Below are 11,330 nucleotides of genomic sequence, written 5' to 3' on the forward strand. Positions count from 1 at the left end.
AAAAAAAAAAAAAAAAAAAAAAAAAAAAAAGGAAAAAGACAAGCCTGGGTGACAAAGAGGCTGCAAGTCCTAAAGTCCTAAAAGTGAGAAGTGTTTAAAATCTGGTAAGGAAGGCCCCAGTGAAGAATGAGGGGGGCGGTGTGAGTGAACTGTAAGAAACCTTACCAAGGTTATGGGGGCTGTCATCCTTAGTTCTGGCAGAAAAGAAACAGTGTGGTGCCAGGCAGAGTGGCTCATGTCTATAATCCTAAGACCTTGGGGAGCTGAGGCAGGAGGATCACTTGACAGCAGGAGCTTGAGAGCAGCCTAGGCAACATAATGAGACCCTGTCTCTCAAAACAAACAGGCTGGGCATGGTGGCTCATGCCTGTAATCCCAGCACTTTGGGAGCCCAAGGCGGGCAGATCAAGAGGTCGAGATATCGAGACCATCCTGGCCAATATGGTAAAACCCTGTCCCTACTAAAAATACAAAAATTAGCTGGGTGTGGTGGTGCATGCCTGTAATCCCAGCTACTTGGGAGGCTGAGGCAGAATCATTTGAACCCAGGAGGAATCACTTGAACCTGGGAGGCGGGGGTTGTGGTGAGCCGAGATCGCGCGCACCACTGCACGCCAGCCTGGTGACAGAGCAAGACTCCTTCTCAAAACAAACAAACAAACAGAAAACCAGGTGACTTTTCTTTCTTTTTTTTTTTTGAGACGGAGTTTCGCTTTTGCTGCCCAGGCTGGAGTGCAATGGCTTGATCTCAGTTCATTGCAACCTCCACCTCCTGGGTTCAAGCGATTCTCCTGCCTCAGCCTCCCGAGTAGCTGGGATTACAGGCATGTGCCACCACGCTAATTTTTTGTATTTTTTTTTTTTAGTAGAGATGGGGTTTCTCCATCTTGGTAAGGCTGGTCTCGAACTCCAGACCTCAGGTGATTCGCCTGCCTTGGCCTCCCAAAGTGTTGGGATTACAGGCGTGAGCCACTGCGCCAGGCCTAAAACCAGGTGACTTTTTTTTTTTTTTTTGAGACAGAGTCTCTCTCTGTCGCCTGTAGCTGGGACTACAGGCGTGGGCTGCCACGCCCGGCTAATTTTTTTGTATTTTTGGTAGAGACGGGGTTTCACCATGTTGGTCAGGATGGTCTTAATCTTCTAACCTCGTGATCGCCCACCTCTGCCTCCCAAAGTGCTGGGATTACAGGTGTGAGCCACCACACCTGGCCAACCAGGTGACTTTTCTAAGTAACGCTACTATCGCAATCAGTATGTCAGTTAAATATGTGGTTGTTTGAAAATAATGCCACCCACCCCCCCAACAAAAAAATGAAAAGAATAACCCAACTGTGACTAAGTTCCTTGGGAAGCCTCAGTATAACTGCTCAAGGGGTTCACCTTGCCCGCTGCCTAGTCAGAGCCAATTTATCAAAACAGGAGAATTGCAATAAAGAATAATTCATGCAGAACTGGTTGCGTGGAAGGCTGGTTGAAAGTCAGGGTTTGTTTTTGTTTGTTTGTTTGGAGACGGAGTCCTCACCCTGTTCCCCAGGCTGGAGTGCAGTGGTGCGATCTCGGCTCCCTGCAACCTTTGCCTCCTGGGTTCAAGCTATTCTCATGGCTCAGCCTCCCTATTCTCATGTCTCAGTCTCCCAAGTAGCCAGGATTACAGGTGCCCGCCACCACGCCAGGCTAATTTTTGTATTATTAGTAGAGACGGGGTTTCGCCATGCTGGTTAGGTTGGTCTCAAACTCCTGACCTCGGGTGATCCACTCACATCAGCCTCCCAAAGTGCTGGGATTACAGGAGTGACCCACCGTGACCGGCCTTGATCAGGGTTTTAAAGAATAATTTGGTGGGTAGGGAGGGGTGGCCAGTGAATCTGGAGGGCTGATTGGTTGGCTCCAGGATGAAATCAGAGGGCGTGGAAGATGTTCTCTTATGCTGAGTCAGTTCCTGGGTTGGGGGCACAGAACTGATTGGCAGGTCTAGGTGGGGCAATCCGGTTGTTAGAAATACAAAAACCTGAAAAGACATCTCAAAAGGCGGATCTTAGGTTCTCAACACTGATGTTACCTTTAAGAATAATTGTTGAAGTTGCGAATCTTACAACCTCCAGTATAGTGGCTGGTAATATTTAGAATTCCAATCCCTCTCATTCTAACTCGGTAGCTGGTGGCCTTTTATTCATTTCACAAGGACAGTTTAGCTTTTGGGAGGGGCTATTATTTAAACTATAAACTAAATTCCTTCCTAAGTCTAGTTCGGCCTATGCCCAGGAATGGACAAGGACAGTTCAGAGATTAGAGGCAAGATAGAGTTGGTTAGATCTGATGTCTTTCACTTGTCATAATTTCCTTAGTTATAATTTTGCAAAGGCAGTTTCATTTGACCTTTTGAAGCCAGTTCCCATACTCTCTTGCACTCAAACAAGTACAACTCCAAAGACATTGACACTAAGCTTTATTTAATAAACTTTAACTGCAAAGGCATTTTTCTCTCCTCTTTGTTTTGTTCTCCAGTTAGCTTTCCTCTATTCTTTATTTTCTTTTCTTTTTTTTTTTTTTTTGAGACGGAGTCTTGCTCTGCCGCCCAGGCTGGAGTGCAGTGGCCGGATCTCAGCTCACTGCAAGCTCCGCCTCCCGGGTTGACACCATTCTCCTGTCTCAGCCTCCCGAGTAGCTGGGACTACAGGCGCCCGCCTCGTCGCCCGGCTGGTTTTTTGTATTTTTTAGTAGAGACGGGGTTTCACGGTATTAGCCAGGATGGTCTCGATCTCCTGACCTCGTGATCTGCCTGTCTTGGCCTCCCAAAGTGCTGGGATTACAGGCTTGAGCCACCGCGCCCGGCCCTTCTTTATTTTCTTATCTAGAGAAATTTGGCAACTGTCTGTAAGTTCAGATTTTGAACAGTAAGATTTCTAAAATATAAAATTCCCTTTAATCAATGATTGATTTGCCTAATGAATATGAAATTCTGGTGGGGAGTGAAAAAGGGACGGTAACTATGGGAGCTTGCTGGGAGTTTAATTGTTGAAAAAGTCTCTTTCAAGATACCATTTCCCATTCTGATCACGTCTCTGTTCTTTCTCGGAGCACAAATGCTTGTCCTATATTAAAAGTGGCTGTAGCCGGGCGCGGTGGCTCATGCCTATAATCCCAGCACTTTGGGAGGCCGAGGTAGGCGGATCACGAGGTCAGGAGATCGAGACCATCCTGGCTAACACTGTGGAACCCCGTCTCCACTAAAAATACAAAAAATTAGCCGGGTGTGGTGGCTGGCGCCTGTAGTCCCAGCCACTGGGGAGGCTGAGGCAGGAGAATGGCATGAACCTGGGAGGCGGAGCTTGCAGTAAGCCCAGATCATGCCACTGCACTCCATCCTGGGCGACAGAGCGAGACTCTGTCTCAAAAAAAAAAAAAAAGTGGCTGTGGGCCGGGCGCAGTGGCACACACCTGTAATCCCAGCACTTTGGGTGGCCGAGGCGGCCAGATCACCTGAGATCAGGAGTTTAAGACCAGCCTGGCCAACATGGTGAAATCTCATCTCTACTAAAAACACAAAAAATTAGTTGGTCGTGGTGGGCACCTGTAATCCCAGCTACTTGGGAGGCTGAGGCAGGAGAATCGCTTGAACCTGGGAGGCGGAGGTTGCAGTGAGCCAAGATCGTGCCGCTGCACTCCGGCCCAGTGACAGTGCGTGACTCCGTCTCAAAAAAAAAAAAAAAAAAAAAAAAAGGCTGATTGTCTGAAGGTAGTGAGTTATCTCAATTGATTGTTCATGATCAGTTACAGATGGAACTCCTTGTTCTACTCTTTTCCCTGTGGTCACTACTGCACTTGACTAGTATATACACATATATTTTAAAAAGTGGCCGTGGGCATAATTAAATTTTAAATGGAAGATCTCACAGAGAAAATGATCTCCAATGTGAAAGGAACCAGAATTTTTGTTGTTGTTCTTCATTATTCAACTTGAAGAAACCAGAATTTTGTAGTGAAAACACAAAACAAGGCTGGGTGAGGTGGCTCACACCTGTAATGCCAGCACTTTGGGAGGCTGAGGCGGGTGAATCACCTGAGGTCAGGAGTTTGAGACCAGCCTGACCAACATGACCAGTCTGTACTAAAAATACAAAATTAGCCGGGCGTGATGGCGCATGCCTGTAATCCCAGCTACTTGGGAGGCTGAGTCAGGAGAATTGCTTGAACCCGGGAGGCGGAGGTTGTGGTGAGACCAGATCGCGCTATTGCACTGCAGCGTGGGTAACAACAGCGAAATTCCACGTGAAAAAAAGAAGAAGAAGAAGAGGAAGAAGAGGAAGAGGAAGAAGAAGAAGAAGGAAAACACAAAACAAAATGGAGCTTTTGTTTGGTTTTCTGATTAACTCCCCAAATAATGTTACTTATCATTTCTGATTAAGGGCTTAGGCTTGACAAGGTAGGGATGGCTCTTGGTTCCAGGATAAAGCTACATAGTAAGAAAGTTGCAGCTTTAAAGCCTTTTAAAACTAACCAGATTTGTAATTGAATAGTTTTAACAGTATCTTTCTTCCTATTTAGCCTGATCTTAGGAAATTTAGATTGAATCTTTTTTTTTTTTTTGCTCCATGTCGGAAATAAAACTTTCACCCGTGCTAATAATCTAACTTATCTCAGATTCTTGGCTTTGACAGTAGTCCATAGGCTAACCCCAGACAAGGGCGTTTCTAGACGAAACACGAGTTGGGAGGAAATAAACTCCTCCAAAGCATAGAACTATCTTTCACTATCTCTAACACTGTGTTGTGTCTTGCAGAGGCCTTGTGTAACTGGTTGGATGACTGTTTCTTTTTTTGTTTTGAGAAGTGTCTCACTGCCATCGCCCAGGCTGGAGTGTAGTGGCACAATCACAGCTCACTGCAGCCTCGAACTCCCTGGCTCAGGTAATTCTCCCGCCTCAGCCCCTGGAGTAGCTGGGACCACAGGCACGTGCCACCAAGCCCAGCTAATTTTGTGTTTTGTTTTGTTTTGTTTGAGACGGAGTTTCGCTCTTGTTGCCCAGGCTGGAGTGCAATGGTGCGATCTCGGCTCACGGCAACCTCCGCCTCCTGGGTTCAAGCAATTCTCCTGCCTCAGCCTTCCCAGTAGCTGGAATTACAGGCCTGCGCCACCACGCCCAGCGAATTTTATTTGTATTTTTAGTAGAGATGGGGTTTCTCCATGTTGGTCAGTCTGGTCTCAAACTCCCGACCTCAGGTGATCCGCCCGCCTTTGGCCTCCCAAAGTGCTGGTGTTATGGGTGGGTCTTTGTTCTTACAGCTCCCAGGATGGTGGCGGCCGCTCCCAGGATGGCAGCAAGCCTTTTGTTCTCTGACCTGGGGTTCTAGGCCTCACGGATTTCAAGGAATGAGACTTTGGGCCATGCAGTGAGTGTTACAGCTCTATTAGAAGCTGTGGGCCACGGAAGAGAACCGTGGAACCCAGCGACTAGTGTTCAGCTCCATTAGGACGAACCCCAGCACTTAGCCGCACAGGAACAATGGTGAGCCTATAGCCCAAACGGTAGCCGCAATGGGTGCCTTGCTGGATCAGAAACGCATGGGACACCCTGCCAGATCCAAAGGGGTGGAAGTCAACTGCGGGTCTGCGACAGCAGCAAACAGCAGTGGTGGACAGTGAGGGAAAGCTCAGCTTGTGGTGGAATAAACATGGACCAAAAGCATGTGCAGTTGCAAGATTTAATAGAGTGAAAACAGAGCTCCCATACAGTGGGAGGGGACCCAAAGGGGGTTGCCCACTCCCAGCTCGAATGCCTGGGGTTTATATCCCAATCATTGTCCCTCCCCCTGTGGTCGCGGATTAGATGATTTGACTATTTCTTTTTTTTTTTTTTTTTTTTTTTTTTTTTTTGAGACGGAGTCTCGCTCTGTCTCTCGGGCTGGAGTGCAGTGGCCGGATCTCAGCTCATTGCAAGCTCCGCCTCCCGGGTTTACGCCATTCTCCTGCCTCAGCCTCCCGAGTAGCTGGGACTACAGGCGCCCGCCACCTCACCCGGCTAGTTTTTTGTATTTTTTAGTAGAGACGGGGTTTCACCGTGTTAACCAGGATGGTCTCGATCTTCTGACCTCGTGATCCGCCCGTCTCGGCCTCCCAAAGTGCTGGGATTACAGGCTTGAGCCACCGCGCCCGGCTGATTTGACTATTTCTTTACCTCCTGCTTTTAGCCTAATTGATATTTTAGTGAGCCCTCTTTACTACCTGATTGGTCGGGTGTGAGCTGAGTTACAAGCCCCCTGTTTAAAGGTGGGTGCGGTCACCTTCCCCAGCTAGGTTTAGGAATTCTTAGTCGCCCCAGAAAATTCACTAGTCCTGTCTCTCACTGGGATTACAGGCGTAAGCCACTGCACCCAGCCAATTTTGGTATTTTTTGTAGAGCCAGGGTTTCCCCATGTTGCCCAGGCTGGGGCTGAATCTTTAGAGCTGCACTCATGATTAAAAATGCTACCTGAAGCACAGCAAGGATGTCCTTGACATACATCCTATTTTCTGGGGAAAGATTACTACCACAGTAATTGAGCTGGGAAGCGGAGACAAATTGCTGTCGGTGGTGGTTCAAAGTACTGCAATTGACTGGAATAGCACCGCGCAGTTTTCCTTCCTCTCGTGCAAGATAAGAGTGATAGGAGCTGTATCGATTACCTGCAAGACAGAAGTAGAAGGGGGCCGGGTGCGGTGGCTCACGCCTGTAATCCCAGCACTTTGGGAGGCGGAGGCGGGTGGATCATTTGACGCCAGGAGTTCCAGATCAGCCCGACCAACATGGTGAAACCACACCTCTACTAAAATTACAAAAAATTAGCCGGGTCTGGTGGCAGGCGCCTGTAATTCCAGCTACTCGGGAGGTTGGGCAGGAGAATCGCTTGAACTCGGGATGCAGAGGTTGCAGTGAGCGGAGATCGTGCCACTGCACTCCAGCCTGGGCGACAAAAGTGAGACTCCCTCTCCAAAAAAAAAAAAAAGAAGTAGAAGGGAAGAAAACCACAAGGAACTAGACTAAAAGAATCTCGACTCCGGAATGCAGTTACACGAATGGCCAGATGAAAGAGGGAAGGCCGGGACCTCCACTCATGGCCGACTAGCAGACCGCCCGAGGGTGCACGCTGATGGATTTATTCACCCGGGGCTCGCTGCTCCCGCAGCTGGCTGGAGCCCGCGATGACGTCACGGGCCTGGTCACATGGCCGAGTCCGCCCCGCCCCCTCCCCGCCCCTGCCGCCGCGGCTGCCGCCTTCCGAGCTCAGGGTCCGGACGCGGCAGACGCTAGGAGATCTCGGGGGATCGAGGAGACAGGCCGGCGGGCGCACGGGCGAGCGGGCCGGGAGCCGGAGCGGCGGAGGAGCCGGCAGCAGCGGCGCGGCGGGCCCCAGGCGAGGCGGGCCCCAGGCGAGGCGGGCCCCAGGCGAGGCGGTCGACGCTCCCTGAAAACTTGGGCGCGCGCTCGCGCCACTGCGCCCGGAGCGATGAAGATGGTCGCGCCTTGGACGCGGTTCTACTCCAACAGCTGCTGCTTGTGCTGCCATGTCCGCACCGGCACCATCCTGCTTGGCGTCTGGTATCTGGTGAGCGCGGCGCACCCGGCCCCGGACCCCCGGGTTGATTCCGCGCCCGGAGCTGGGCGTCTGGCCCGGCCTCGCGGTGGGGTGAGGCGCGCTCATCCGCCTAAAGTTGTATTATTAGAAACTTAATTCTCTGGGTGCAGCGTCCGCGCTTCTCCCGCTGGGCCAGCGCCGACAGTGGGGGAGGCAAGGGGCGCGGGGCGGAGGGCCGCACCCGAGCCTTGGCGCCCAGGTGGTTCGGTCGCCGGTCTCAAGCTTCCGCGCAGCTCTGCGGCGTCGCGTAGGGCGCACCCGGGGCCGAGAAACTCTGAGCTTATCTGCCGAGCACGTGTTTCCTTTCTTCTTAAAGCCCGTGGGCTTTGTGTTTCGACGGCTGCGGACGGCTACGGCTGTCCCGGAGGGGACGGCGCATATTTTGCAACTGTGTGGTCAGGGTTGCGGATTTGTCAGTGCTCATTCCCTGGCCGCGTCTCCGCTAGGGTGGCCTGCGCTTTCACGCCGTCGCACGTTCGGATCCCGAGTTGAAGTGGTTGGGGGTTCTTGGCATCCTCTTGTGAATAGGTTCCCCTCCCCCCAACCATGTTTTAACGCCCTTACTCCAGGGAGGGATGTGAGTGTGATTTACTGCATTTCCATCTGCCCGGGGAAGCCATTTTCCACCCACATTTTTCCTGCCCATGGACAGTTGATTCTGGGACCTTTTCTTGACAGACTTAGCAGGCAAATCTGGCATTTTTTTTCCTGATTGGAACTTTTAAAGTCTTTTTTTGTATGAGGAGCAGTGATTTTCAGAGGTAGTGAGGAAACCTGATGGAGTCTTGCCCTGCACCTGCTGGTACTGCACTGGTTGTTGGCACCCCTAGACTGCCCCAGCACTGAGTCGGATTCTACTGCATTTTGGGTTTTGTGACATCATGATGGAGAGTTAGACCCGAGCTGCTTTGCAGTGAATACCACTGCATCGCGAGGAAATGCCCTGAAAATGGTAGATAAATGGCATATGTAACTTTTTTCAGTGAGGTTTTTTTTTTCTTTTTTCTTTTTTTGAGACAGCCTCACTCTGTGGCCCGGGCTGGAGTGCAGTGGCACGATCTCAGCTCACTGTAACCTCCGCCTCCCTAGTTCAAGCGATTCTCCTTCCTCAGCTTCCCGAGTAGCTGGGATTACAGGCACCCGCCACTATGCCCAGCTAATTTTTTGTATTTTTACAAAAAGAGACAGGGTTTCACCATGTTGGTCAGGCTGGTCTCGAACTCTTGACCTCGTGATTCGCCCTCCTTGGCCTCCCAAAGTGCTGAGATTACAGGCAGGAGTGAGCCGCCGCGCCTGGCAGAGAAAAATTATCTCTTTAATGAGTTGGGTGTGTGTGTGTGTGTGTGTGTGTGTGTGTGTGGTTTGTTTATTGGGCCCATTTTGGATAGAATATGGACTTTTTGTCTTAACTGTGAACCCCTTCCTTGTACCATTTTAAGCAAAACATTTCACCCCAGGCATATGGTGTTCACTGTGCTATTTATAGTTTCAAGTTTCCTTTAGTCAGTGCCTATCATGGCCACACAATATAAATTTTTGGCCTGAAAATATTTCAAACATATTTAGCGTGTGTGGGTTCTTACTGTGCAGCGTAAATACAGGTGGAACATCAGCGTATTAGCTAAACCTCGACTTTGCTGAAAGCCAAGAAATTATTTACCCGAAATTAAAAATTATAGCAAAAGGATAGTAGGTGGCTCAAAATAATTGGTGCTTTTATTGATGATCAAGACAGACTTTTATACAAGTGTCTGCCTTCCTTGAAAATGTTCAAATCTGCCGACTTGCAAGTACATCAGTGAATGTAATTTGTGAAATCTAGGGCATTGCATTAGGCAAATGTACTACGTGATCTACAGGAAAGATAAATCCTACTTGAGCCCTTTTGTTGGCTGTAATCCAGCCAGACAATGTTGGTGTGATACAAGAGTACTCAGCATGCTTTGTCTACTGTTTGAGCACGCTCTCTGTGGAAAGTAGTTATTGGTGTGCTTGTCTTAGCGTTTGGAAATAAATGGCCTTTTGAAAGATAATTAGAAAGCTTTCTAGCAGATGTGAATAAAAATGTTGCTTTAGGTAAACCCTATTTCTGGGAAACCTTGCTTAAGTACTGGTAATCTTTATAAATAGTCTTTTGCATTTCACAAAGCAATGTAAGCCATTTGATTTTTTTTTTTAAGTAGTGAGTTTCATTTAGACCTTTGAATATAATTTTGTGATACCCTACCTTGTTCTAACCTGAACTGACTCTCCCTTAGCTAAGAGAGCCAGACAGACTCCATCTTGGCGCCTTCACTTGCAGCCCCTTAGCCACCCCCCTTCCTCACGGACTTAAACTTGTGCAAGCTGACTCCCAGCGCATCCAAGAATGCAATTAACTGATAAGACACTGTGGCAAGCCATATCCGCAGTTCCCAGGAATTCGCCCAGTTAATAGCACCCAAAGCCCCGCGTCTATCACCTTGTGATAGATTTAAAACCCCTGCACCTGGAACTGTTTGCTTTCCTGTAACCATTTATCCTTTTAACTTTTTGCCTGCTTTACTTCCGTAAGATTGTTTTAACTGGACTCCCCCGCCTCCCCTTTCTAAACCAAAGTATAAAAGAAAATCTAGCCCCTTCTTTGGGGCCAAGAGAATTTTGAGCACTAGCTGTCTCTGGGTCGCCGGCTGATAAAGGACTCCTGAATTCGTCTCAGAGTGTGGCGTTTCTCTATAACTCACTCTGGTTGTCCAAAACTTTGATATTCGTGAACTTTTTTTTTTTTTTGAGACGGAGTCTCGCTCTGTCGCCCAGGCTGGAGTGCAGTGGCCGGATCTCAGCTCACTGCAAGCTCCGCCTCCTGGGTTTACGCCATTCTCCTGCCTCAGCCTCCCGAGTAGCTGGGACTACAGGCGCCAGCCACCCCGCCCGGCTAGCTTTTTTGTATTTTTTAGTAGAGACGGGGTTTCACCGTGTTAGCCAGGATGGTCTCGAACTCCTGACCTCGTGATCCGCCCGTCTCGGCCTCCCAAAGTGCTGGTATTACAGGCTTGAGCCACCGCGCCCGGCCTCGTGAACTTTTTAAAGATAGTGTTGTGTGACTAGGGAGCAGGACCACTGTAAAACGAGGCACCTTCCCTAGTTTGTCCTAACCCCTTCTCTCAGCCAGCAATCTGTATGGAATGGAGTCAGTTATCAGAAAGTAGAGAGTTAAAAATTAGCCAGGTGTGGTGGCCCACACCTGTAGTCCCAGCTTGAGTCCCAGGAGTTCGAAACTGCAGTGAGCTATGATTGCACCCCTACACTCCAGCCTGGACAACCAGCATTTTGGGAGACCGAGGCGGGCAGATCATCTGAGGTCAGGAGTTCGAGATCAGCCTGACTAACCATGGCCAACGTGGTAAAACCTCGTCTCTACTAAAAATACAAATTGGACAGGCGCGGTGGTGTAGGCCTGTAATCCCAGCTACTCGGGAGGCTGAGGCAGGAGAATGGCGTAAAACCCGGGAGGCAGAGGTTGCAGTGAGCCAAGATTGTGCCACTGCACTGTAGCCTGGGTGACAGAGTGAAACTCTCTCTCAAAAAAAAAAAAAAAAAGGCCGGGGACAGAGGCTCACACCTGTAAGCACTTTGGGCGGCTGAGATAGGCAGATCACTTGAGGTCAGGAGTTATAGACCAACCTGGGCAACATGGTGAGATCCCGTCTCTAATAAAAATACAAAATTATTCTGTCG

The 11,330-nt window shown here is 49.5% G+C and overlaps 1 protein-coding gene across 1 annotated transcript in view; it reads left to right on the forward strand.

Moving 5' to 3' along the window:
• The first annotated feature begins 7,039 nt into the window (after positions 1-7,039).
• Positions 7,040-11,330, forward strand: part of LAPTM4B (lysosomal protein transmembrane 4 beta) — an 83,975-nt gene continuing 79,684 nt past the window's right edge. Inside the window, 3 exon segments of the mRNA XM_017875302.1 lie at positions 7,040-7,157; positions 7,160-7,192; positions 7,195-7,583. Of these exon segments, the coding sequence (XP_017730791.1) occupies positions 7,040-7,157; positions 7,160-7,192; positions 7,195-7,583 (540 nt within the window).

Source organism: Rhinopithecus bieti, unplaced genomic scaffold, assembly GCF_001698545.2.
Source record: "Rhinopithecus bieti isolate Rb0 unplaced genomic scaffold, ASM169854v2 scaffold_8760, whole genome shotgun sequence".
Lineage (NCBI taxonomy): Eukaryota > Metazoa > Chordata > Mammalia > Primates > Cercopithecidae > Rhinopithecus > Rhinopithecus bieti.